The sequence below is a fragment of the Poromitra crassiceps genome (genome assembly GCF_964638095.1).
Source record: "Poromitra crassiceps genome assembly, chromosome: 5".
NCBI lineage: Eukaryota > Metazoa > Chordata > Actinopteri > Beryciformes > Melamphaidae > Poromitra > Poromitra crassiceps.
The window spans coordinates 39,623,024-39,635,271 of record NC_139642.1 but is presented as its reverse complement, the minus strand read 5'-3'; the positions used below and the strand labels follow the sequence as shown (position 1 = coordinate 39,635,271).

The window sequence follows — 12,248 nt, the reverse complement described above, 5'->3', positions numbered from 1 at the left end:
AACATTACAATGCTACAAAATGTCAAAATGTGCTTACAAATCGATAAAAAAAAAATATATATATATATATATATACTGTGCAAAGGATCCCAAAGAAACTCAAATACCGCTTTTAGCCTGATCAAAATAGGTCAGGAACGGGTCCCAAATAACGGAAAATTTCCTTAGAGAATTTGACCTCTGGAATCTGAGTCTCTCCATACGTATAACTGAGATCATGTCTGTCAGCCACAGCTGAAAAGAAGGTGGAGAGGAGGACTTCCATTCCTTCAAAATTAGTTTCTTGGCAACTGTCATTCCCTGTGTCAGAGATTGCTGCACGGCCGTTGGGAGGAGCAAAGAGGACTCCGAGCAGCCGAAGATGGCGAGTTCCGCCTCCAGTTGGAGGGTTATTTTGTAGGCCTTAGAGTACCAGTCAAATATTTTGGCCCAGAATCCTGATAGTGAAGGGCAAAACCAAAAAGCATGGGACAGTGTGCCCTCCGACACCCGACACCTATCACATAGTGGTGAGACCGAAGGATATATCTTGTGTAACCTATGCTTGGAGTAATGAAGACGGTGAGCAACTTTAAATTGGATAAGTTGATGTCTACTATTAATTGAACAGAGCTGGACCACAGACAGACTCCTGTCCCATATGATTTCAGACAGATCCACACCAAGTTCCTCCTGCCACGCCTCTTTGATCCTCTCAGTGGGGGCCTTAATGCAATCGTCGAACAAACACACAAACTTAGAAATAAGATGCCTGGAGTTGGGAGGGCTTAACAAAACCTCAAAAAAAACATGTTCATCTGGGAGAACGTCAAAATTGCGAATCTTGGATCGGACATAATGTCTAACTTGTATATATCTATAAAGATGCGTTTGGGGCAACTCAAATGCTCTCTTCAGAAGATCAAATCAGACTACACTGTTGAGTCGATGGGGATATATACGTCAATAACGTCACCACTTCAAAGGACGAACACGGAAATGCTCTTTCCCTCACCTGGTTCAGCCCGTTCAGCCCGGAGTAATCAGTGCACACATCAACAACAGTCCAGGTTGAGTGCTGACGTGACGTGGAAGCCTATGCGACAGTGTGTAGTTCTGGATTAGCTTAGCTCGACCTTTTTACTTCTAGGGCTCGCATTTACGCTACAAAACTCATGAAAGTGGTCCTCATGTGTGAAGATTATCCGACTGAACTCTGGTTCACGTTTGATTAAGCTTGCCTTGCCCAGAGACCTTATTTGAAGCACCGCGGCAAAAACCCATTCAAAAATCCCATAGACAGAAACAGTGAAGAACCAGGAAGTCCGGGACTTCCGCGTTCCGACTACAAAAATACGTCATCCCTGCGGCTCTCTATAGGCAGAGTAAAACACATGTGCAACCAAAACATTAATGAGGGCCCCAGCACTGGTACACTTACAGTAAATAGATTGGTAGTTGGAAACCCTCATTAATGTTTTGGATGCACCTGTTTACCCTGCCTTTTAGACACAAAATGACTACCGTACTGTGAAAAAGGTAAATCTCCCTGGCGAGCTGTCCCGGTTGTTGCTCCACCCCCTCTACCGAGGGAGAGTTGTAGAGCAGCATATGCTTTCTCCGATACATGTGAAGTCACCAGCCTCTTCTTTTCACCTGACAGCGAGGGGCTTCGTAGTGCGTGGGACGATCGCGCTATTCCCCCCAGTTCCCCTCCCCCTGAACAGATGCACCGACCGACCAGAGGAGGCGCTAGAGCAGCGACCAGGACACATACCCTTAATCCAGCTTCCCACCCACAGACACAACCCATTGTGCCTGGATGGATGCCTGTCCAAGCCGGACGCAACACAAGGGCACAAACCTGTGACCCTCATGTTGGTAGGCAGGGCATCTACCGCTGCACTACCCAGGTGCCCTAACCCTATCATTACTGAAACACTCACATTTACACATGACAAAGAAAGGTTCAGGCCGATAGTGCTGGACCAGGCATCCGCGATAACCTCTCTACACACACAAGTAGCTTTCTAGATTCAAACTGTTTCTTACTATACATCATGGATCTATTCCCCCCATTTGTAATGTTCTCTCTTCCATCCTCTCCTCTAGCCCTTCTCTCTGACAAATGGCTATTCAAATTAAGACTGAAATACCCGCCATACTCCCGGGAGAAATCTATGTTGCTATGGTAAAACTCATTCTCATCACTGAGCACTGCTGAAGATGTATGTATCTTTTTTACACTCATAATTTCCAGCTGTCCGGGATGATCAAGCAGCAGCCTAGGTCAGCCCGGCAGGCGATAAACATCAAAAGCAGAGAAAAAATGACACCAGGAAGCTTACATCATTTGTGTTGACGTGCCATGCCATGTCTCCATAAGAAACCAGCTGCCCGTTAACGTAGCATCGGATCTCGCTGTTCCTCCAGCGGTTGTAGATGTGGACTATGCTGATCATATACCACTGAGGGTGAAAAGAGGGTCAGATTACACCATGATTACATATCGCTCTTTCTCTCATTCATAACTAAGCCAGAGTACAGGTCACATATTAAGATGTAAAAAAACACACACACATAACATTCAATTCATTCAATTTATGATTACCACCATATGATTACCACCATACTATAAATACAGGTGATTATTTTTTTATTTGAGAACAACTTTACATTAACTATTTGATACCATCTGAAAGACTAGTATGAATGAGTGTGATTGATACTGTAGTGTATAGTAGTAGCAACACTGCCAACATTTATGCTCAGCATATCCACTTTGCTTCTTTTAAAACCAGGAAATTCAGATGAAGCCCAAAGTTACTTGTAAGCTCAGCCATAGGGCTTTGCAACCTAATGTTCAGAAATCTGCATCGGATCATCATTAATAACAGATCAGTAGAAACAAGACTAGACTAAGACTAGAAGGCAAGACTACGGTACTCATTTTTCAAATCCCCACAAAGCCATGTCAGACATTGGCTGCAATTACTCAGGGATAAGACACTATAGCAATATCATGAAAATGACTTTAAAAGATGTCAAGTGGGTACAGAAATCTCAGAATAGAGAGACCAGGGGACTCAAATAGTAAATGTTGGGTAGATTTGCAACTAAAAAGCTGTGGAAATGACATTTACTCTCAAATTTATAACGCATTACAAGCCTCACCTTTGGGCATTATTTCTTGATATGTAAACTGGTGGATTTGTGGATGCTAATGCATGTCCATGCAATTCCCAAAAGCCATAACTTGCTGTTAAAATGCTGGTTTAGCTTTTATTTTCTAGTGCAGCTTTTTTAGCTCATTCATGAAAATAGCAAAAGCAACAGTTAACCTAAAAAACAATTGCAGCTTCACCCACTATGGCACTGATGTAGGCAATATAATAAGACCAGACATTATAAACATGTATCTTGTTCAATTTTACCCCTCACTGGTTTCCTTATTTTTAAATTAAAAAACAATACAATTGTCAGCACCAGTGGCTCCTGCATTACAGTACATTACTAGCTTTCCTTGGGAAACTAAGCAGGTCTGGCCTAGGATACTCCTTGGATGGGAGACTGGTGCTGGAAGTGGTGTTGGAGGACCAGTAGGAGGTGCTCTTCCCCTCTGGTCCGAATGGTCTGATGAATAATCTGGTCTGATGAATAATCTCCCCAATGCCCCAGGGCAGAGACAGGGACTCTGCCTGTGAGTGAGCACCGTCCTTCGGATGAGACGTTAAACCGAGGTCCTGACTCTCTGTGGTCATTAAAGATCCCACCGGCACTCGTCGCAAGAGTAGGGGTGTAACCCTGGTGCCCTGGCTAAACTCTCAAACAGGCCTTCCTAATCATCCCTTGTTTCTTAATTGGCACATTCAGTCCTCAACTCTCCACCGTGATAGCTGATGTGTGGTGAGCGTTCTGGCGCAAACTGGCTGCCGTGCATCACCCAGGTGGGTGCTACACATCAGTGGTGGATGAGTTGAGTTCCCTCCCCTCTCCTCCCATGATATGTGAAGCGCTTTGAGTGTCTTGAAAGGCGCTGTATAAATCCAATCAATTATTATACATGTTGTAGTTCAACCCATAATTTGCTGAATCACCACATCGTTTATTTCCATCTCCAAACATGATCACAATAATGACAGTAATGCTGTGCAGTGCAAAGACAGGCACATTGCATGTCTTGCATTAGCGCTAGCACTAACTTCAATATCCTATAAACAAATCCCAATCAATATGGAGTATGTACACATAGTGAAGACACAGCAGAACACACATTCTCATGTGAAGGCTACGTTTTACAATTGATAATGCATGAGAAGAAAATGTATGTATATGTTTGTGCATACATGCATTACAGAGGTTACAGTCCTTCACAACAGTAATACACATTCAGGTTGCCATTTAGCATGATTTTTGTTGTGCTTGTTCCCCGGGTTATTGTTTCGTGGTCATATACAGTACCCTCAACAGTCAAGCCGATTTCTGCTCTTCTTTATTTCCCTAATCCCTACCACTGTGGTTCTGTTTCATGAACAGTAGCCTAAGTCCAAATGGCAAGAGCAAAATGGACATGAAGTTGATTACAATAAATCACTTTTATTTGAAAGACTACAGTGGGCGAAAGCCTCTCAAAAACTATGCTAGAATGATTGCACCAATTTCTGGGGTTGATGGTAAACTCTGAAGAGTTATACTTAAGATGATTTATTGTTTTAATAATGCTGCCTAATTAGTGCTTGGAAGCTGAGTTAACATCAAAAAGATGTAACATTGCGAAAGGCAGTACCAAACGCAGCAACAAATGCATGATTTGCTTGTACCAAACTGTAGTGGCTGCCGCACCGCCTAACCAAGTTGCTCGTACCGTGAACGTCAAGATTACCACAGTGGTTCTCAAACTTTTTCTGTCATGCCCCCCTTTGAAGGAAAATGTTCATGATGAATTACTCAAGGTAATTTACTATGGCCCTTATCAGCAAATATCTGAACCCAAACCAATTAAAAACATAATTTGGCATGTGTTCACAGAGCGTCTACAGAACTATATTTAGCCAGTGGTACTATGAATGGGGAGAACAGTTCTCAGGTGTTATGTGACGTCTCTAATTGTTTGACACATGCTTTGAGCCACTTTGCCTTCTCTATGGGGACAGGTACAGTAGACTGACATTCCATGCTAAATTAAGTTTCATTTGCTCATCTACATTTACATCCAATTACACCTGCAAGACTCCTCTGGGGGTCTTAAACACATCAATTGCTGTAGACTTACAACTCTGTAGTGTCTGGTGGTAGGCAGTTAGTCAGGGGTAAGTATAGCCAAAACTACAGGCTGTTTCAAACTGCGGCACCTTCCAAGTGGGTTGTGCGAGGTGTTTGGAGGTGTGGGTGTGTTTATTTGGCTTCAGAACATAACCGCTGTGACAAAGTTACACAAAATGTTTCCTGAGGTTTCACCGCTATGTGAAATACCGTATGTGAATCAGCAGAAGCAACATAATACATGTCACAAAACTCAAAAAGCATAATTTGGTCTCATTACGGATCTAATTAGCAGTAGTTTTCCAAACTCATTAACATCTCGTCTGTAGATAGATAAACTTTATTAATCCCCAAAGGGGAAATTGGGTTGGTCACATGCCTCAGGAAGTGTACAGATTGATATAACTCACAGTAGCTGACAGTATGATACTATTCCATCTCTGGCACTTTGCCTTAACAGTCGGTGAAACAATGAATGACCTGTACTCTGCTTCAAGCCTCACCTCATATGACAGTCTATGAGTGATTGAAACCAAAGCGGCACTTACCTTCCTGGGCTGAAAGTCATATTTCACACAATGCTGGAAACCTTTTCCTTTTGACTTGAGTGATGTCACAATCAAACAGTTACCAACAAAATGTGCAGAGTACCCAATGCCCTTGCTGGTGCGAAAGCTGTAAATAGAAACAAGTAAATATCATGAGCTGCAAACTTGACAGACTTGATCTAATTCATTCATCAAAAAGCAGGGTATAACGGAGGCTTTTTCAATGTGCATAAGCACTGAAACCCTAGGGAGAAGGGAGGTTTCTGATTGCCAAGTCCAGCAGGCTAAGAGCGTTTCACATGCCTTCAGATCTTCTCATTTTACCTTCAGCAACATTGGTAATTATGCATACTAACCAATAATTGAGGCACAATTAGTGGCTTCCTGGATACATTCTTCACTCCCCTGTGCTAGACACAGAGCAATTTGTGACAGCAGCTGACAGATAATTTAAGATTCTTCTGAGATTTAGAATATTATCCTAAAGCGATCAGAAGAGGAAAATACCCTACAGCAACCTGGAATCAACAACATCTGCGACCAACACTCTCTGGCACCCTTAATTGCATTCCCTCCACACTAATCTCCTTCTTGCCTCCTGTGATGTAAACCTCCCTACTGTTTGCACTGGGGGAATGCCTCCCCTATACAGTGTGAGCAGAGACCCTGTACATCTGACCCCAAATAGGGCTGGGCAATAAGGTTGAAATCGATATGGTAAATGGTAAATGGTAAATGGTAAATGGTCTGCATTTATATAGCGCTTTTATCCAAAGCGCTTTACAATGAGTAGATAGTCTACATTCACCCATTCATACACCAATGGCGGCAGGCTGCCACGCAGGGTGCCTACACACCATCGGGAGCAATTTGGGGTTAAGTGTCTTGCCCAAGGACACAACGACAGCAGCTGGGAGGGAGCGGGGATCGAACCGCCAACCCTTGCGTCATTGGCCGACCCGCTCTACCTCCTGAGCTAAAGCCGCCCCCGATATCATGATAATCATGATAATTTTCCCCGATATCAATATATATAACTATATGGTTCATGTATGCAAAATCATAATAAATGTTCATCTCATTGAACCGAATGGAAATGTTAGGTGTGATGTCAAACAAAACAGAAATATTCAAATAATATTCCTACCATACCTAATTTTATGAGAGTTTTAAGTAAAATGTGCTCGTCACCAATAAATTTAGACAGCAGAAATGTGTCGCAATATGAAAATATCTTCACAATATCAATACTATTGTGATAATATACTGTATATATCATCACAATATGATTCCACAGAAAGACGATAAACGATAATATGAAATTATCGCCCAGCCACACACACACACACACACACACACACACACACACACACACGCAATGCCACACCAGCTCGCCTTTCTTTCCCTGCTTGAATTGGACAATAACATCTTTGTACTGCTGACATCTACACTCTACACTCCTACACTCTTTTTATGTCTATAGCGGTGTACCATCTTCAAAGCCCCCACCATCGCCACCCACTGGGATCAACAAGACAAGCAGTGACTGACCGCTTTGGCAGGGCTGATAAAGAGAGATTAGGCTTTCATGCTGTGGGACGTGTGCAGGACGAGAGGGACATGCAGAGTCCCAGACCTGACTGTCGCACGCTGACTGAGCCAGCCAGGCTGCACCAGTGGCAGGACACATGCCTGCTTGTGATTAGCCTGTCTCCCGCTCGTACGAGAAGAGAGCAGCAACCTTGGTCTGCTTCTGAGGAGACGTCATTTATTTATTTTCCTTCAGGTTCTGCCACTGTGCAATGAGCCACTCGGTGCATAAACAGGATTAGCACGCCGTATCTCACCCCTTTTTGTGACTCTGTGACAATAAGAACCGAAATGGTGCCACATGAATACTAATAACTGACTAGCTTAACCAGGTTGTTCTCAAATGGGGTCCTGGAAACCCCCGGGGGGTCCTTGAGAGGGTTCCAGGGGGTCCCCAGGAAAAAGGGGAATCATTTATTTTCACTATAATTCCATCCATAAGTAACACAATGACAGAATGTATAACTATTTTGGTCATGGGGTTATTACACTTTCTGTAATAAAACATCTGAAAGCAAAAATCTTATCAGATGGGCCCTGGGACAGAATCGGATCAAATGGGGGTCCGTGGTCTAATTTGTGTCAGTCTAGGGCAGGGGTCGGCAACCTTTTTGATATGAAGTGTCATTTTCAAATTTGCTCGTGCAGTGTGTGTGTGTGTGTGTGTGTGTGTGTGTGAGTGTGTGTGTGTGTGTGTGTTTTAGCTGGAGGACCTGACATTGTCTGTCTTTTGCAAAAGGAGAGGAGGGGCTGCACGGTGAAGCGCTGTATTCATCAGACAAGAGAGAGAGAGAGAACGAGAGCGAAAACCCAGACACCGGCAGCAGCCGCACCAATTTATTGTCAAATCCGTTGGGTTTCATTTTCAACTGGATTCAACATATTAACATTACTTCCCATCATCAGGAAAACAGAACCAGATTTGTTGCCGAGAGAAAAATCCCATCGTTATTCTCACCCACCGGCCAGCCAGCCCTGTTTCTAAGTGTTATGGAAATGTGACCAACACATTTGTCTGGCAAAATCTTTTCTTGCTGGACACCAGGCCCAACGAAAATGGAATGGGTACATCTCCCGATTAGAAAGCAACCTAATTGCCAGAATAAAATGTTGGCACTTCACACATCTGAAAACCAGGACATATCAACGTAATGTTATAATCATGTTTTTCAGTTACTCCCGAGCACACCAGGCAACTAACAATATAGTATATGGTTTAATACAACTTTATGTACAACAATTGGGTATCCTGAATTTAAATATAAATAAGTTTGTATGTCTCAGGAATTTAATTATTTAATTTGTATAAATATGCAATATGATGACAAAATAGTGTTTCTATGAGAATCTACAGACTTCATTCAATCTGTTTGAACCAGAAATAGCTTTATTGTCCCAATTTGGCAAAAATTATGACGTAATGAGTAGTGTCCCATTTCCCAGGGAATTGATTTCAACCCCTATGGCTCAGTTTTGAAGGGCAAGAGGGCAAAACGAAGGGCACTAACAGGCCGCGTAACTGCAAATAGCTGTGAAATCAGGGCATTTCAAACATTCCTAGAAAAAAATCTCAATTGCGCACTTATTATTGCTACCGTGTGCTGCAGTGCCACTGGTTAGCCCGTCACGTGCCAGAGGTGGACCCCATGCCCTAGGTTGTTGACCCCTGGTCTCGGGGTTCTTGACGTGAAAACATCTTGACTTAACCAATATGTATTTCCTCCTTTTTCATGTTATACGGGAGAGAACCGCAGAACAAGCACTTCCAAGGAGAGTGGGTTCTTTCATCTAGACAGTGTTGTCCAGCAAAAGCAATGGCCTCCAGCAGATCATAAACACTACTGTTATCTCTGAGTAATTAGTGGGAACATTCTCCCCCTCTCAGCCCACTGCACCACGGTTTCTTCTTGATTATCCATTCTCTCTCTCCCTTCCTCCCTCCCTCTCTCCCTCTCTTTCATTGTCCTTGCACAACTCCTTTATGTTGTCCCATTCTGTTCTGCGCTTTTATCCCAAGGCTCCTCTCCCAGATAGCCTGAACTGCAGCCGATAAACACCACACTTCTGGGTTATTGATTTTTAGCACTAATTACCCTCAAGCTTCTACAAGAGCTGGTATGCGGGTACTTATGTGGCAGACATTCAAAACTAAATTAATACTTATTTCCTTCCCCTGCAGCGCTCCACCTCTATACCAGGCTGTACCAGCCACTGTCGTTCAAGCCTCCATGGATTTTAATCTCAATAATCAAGCCTAATTCCTCTTTTCTCATTTATGAGTCATGGCATCAGGGGAAAAAGTAAAAGTGAGTAACGTGTCTTTAAAAAAGAAAGGGAAAAAAACATTTTAACCTTGAAAAACAAGTACCAGTTATAATCTGCTTAGATGGGTAAATCGCTTTAGGTCACAGAGTATCAGACACATATTGCTTTGTCAATAAAACTGCTGGTAGCTTTATAGGTTTCTGCTAAAGTGGAATGTTTTCTAATACAAAGCCAAACAATTACTGTACAGTAGATTGATGAAAAACAGAAAAATGTAATTTTCCTCTCCTTGGTGTCATAATGTAGACCTGCGGCAAATGTGAGAACGCTGGGTGTACTCCTGATATTGGAAATATGTATTTAAAAGATCATATAACTGTTGTGTACTCACCAGTAAAGATATGGTTTATCCTTGTCAACATTGATATTATTCAAGGGATCCATTCTGAACCAGGTGTTGAGAGTGAACCCATTCTGATAAGGCCACTTAGCAATAGGAGGTAAAGCAATGGCCTGGGGACAGAAATCAAAATACACAATCATGAGTACAAGAGTACAAGAGGTGAGCAAATTATCAAAAAAGCTGTACACTACTGTATAAGTGGGATTGCTTCAACAAAATCCTTTTCAAGTATAAATTAACTTGAGTGACAGTAAAAACAAAACATTTTTTTTTCTGTTCTATGGTTAATTATGAAGATTATAGAAGAAAATTAATGTGAAATCCAAAACAAAATGTTATGCCAGTTTAATCATTTATACTTCAAATACTGAATCTACATCTGTCTCTAAATCATCTCTCAAGGGGGAAAACATCTCTTCCCATAGATCATTTTAACAGGTTATTATTTGGATAATATTCAATATAACACAATAAAAATGACATACATTTGAAACCACTGCTGTACAGCCTATGTTGCATTGGGTGACCTTCTGCACTAGGTTATTGGCTGACTGACAGCATTATAATCCCTGCTCATGCTCACACACACACACACACACACACACACACACACACACACACACACACACACACACACACACACACACACACACACACACACACACACACACACACACACACACACACACACACGGACCTGTTCTGTCACTTTATGCCAATTTCTAGGTATTTCATTTCAGTCTATGGTAAGAACTAATAGATACATGAGACAGTCCACCAGTCCTCTAGAGTAGACATTACAGTATGTCCCGGCAAATGTCTCAAAGAGGTCATTGGGGCTATTGGAACTACTCTACTCTCTATGGTAAATTGGCTCCCTGATGACTGGTTGGGTCCCTGACTATTTCACAATAGCAAGTGTTCAACCCCTTCTGCAAGATACCCAACCTTGATTCTGTTTAATACCTATAGGTCTACTTGTAAGTCATGTTTAATCTTTAAAGTTCTGGAGAAAGCAGTTTAAAGGAACTCTTTGCAATTATGGAAAGAAATGTAATTTCAGGTTGTCAGGTTTTTAACAGTACCACAGCACCGAAACTGCCCTTCTTAAGGTTATCAATGATCACTAGTTCTGCTGAATCTAAGCATGAATTAGGCAATGGGTTAGTATCTCTATGAGAACTACTTTTTGGCTGTAAAATGTTGTATTTGTTGCAGAGACATAGGAATTCTGCACCAGAGACAAGTTGTACTGTTGCAGAGTGCTGCTGTATAAAGCTTTGCGTCTGTCTAACCTGTAAACCAATCCTTATTAATAGCCTATGTGAGTTTTGCACAATAACAACGGCACACAAAAGATTCTCCTCTCGACACCAAGCAGTTGGGAACATAAAGTCAAGTCATAATGGCCAATTACCTTGACTACAAGCAGAACAATGGTTTAAAACAATGATCATGTAAACACGTTATTAGTCTATAAAAAATAGCAATTGTAGATTTAATGTCACAGTGATAAAATATAAGCTCTAGTCACACACATTATCTAGTGTCTGTGTACGGTATTTATTGTAAACACATTTTCTTTGTATTTGTATTTTATTTTCTGTATAGGTCTGCTTTTTTCTTTAAACCTCTCTTTTTTCTTTGCCAGGTGTATATAGTTCATGTTAAATGCTGTTTGTATGTATATGAATCATTGTCTTTGGTACATTGTGTACAATGACAATATGACAGTACTAAATAAGGCTACAATTAAACAGAAGTGTACAAGTCTTCCTAAGCCAGCCTAAAACACTGACTGTTGGTAATGTACTTTGCATTTGTGGGCCTATTTTGGCGTGTTTTTCCTCATTTCTCATTTTTACAACAGCATTTGTAGCAGAAAATTGTTCAGCGATCTGAAACATCAACTGGGAAGGGCTTCTTTCTACACTCACCATTTTGCACATTTGTTTAACATTTTAAGCCTCAGCTAGACATGTTGCATTTTGAGTAAGGGGTGTGTCCACCTGAGACGTTGTCACTCTCTTGCTCCTACTAACCTATCGCTATTGCTTTCTGCTTAGTTACATGTACAACCCACAGCTAAATGCCAAAAGCTGCCTGTTCTCTGGGGATTGTCCAAAGTCATTCTGGGAAATGTAAAAAATAGCAGAATGAATTAAAAAGGCAGGTTGAAGGAAAGTGGGTCCATCAAAAAA

General features: G+C 41.8%; 1 protein-coding gene across 4 annotated transcripts in view; it reads right to left on the bottom strand.

Annotated features, from left to right (window-relative positions):
- Positions 1 to 12,248, bottom strand: part of nbeab (neurobeachin b) — a gene marked incomplete at both ends in the record, with an annotated part of 283,508 nt that overhangs the window by 194,231 nt on the left and 77,029 nt on the right. For all 4 annotated transcript variants that reach the window (XM_083636986.1, XM_083636987.1, XM_083636988.1 and 1 more), the window contains 3 exons: positions 2,328 to 2,447; positions 5,790 to 5,916; positions 10,036 to 10,157. In XM_083636986.1, the coding sequence (XP_083493112.1) occupies positions 2,328 to 2,447; positions 5,790 to 5,916; positions 10,036 to 10,157 (369 nt within the window). The remainder of the gene's footprint in view (positions 1 to 2,327; positions 2,448 to 5,789; positions 5,917 to 10,035; positions 10,158 to 12,248) is intronic.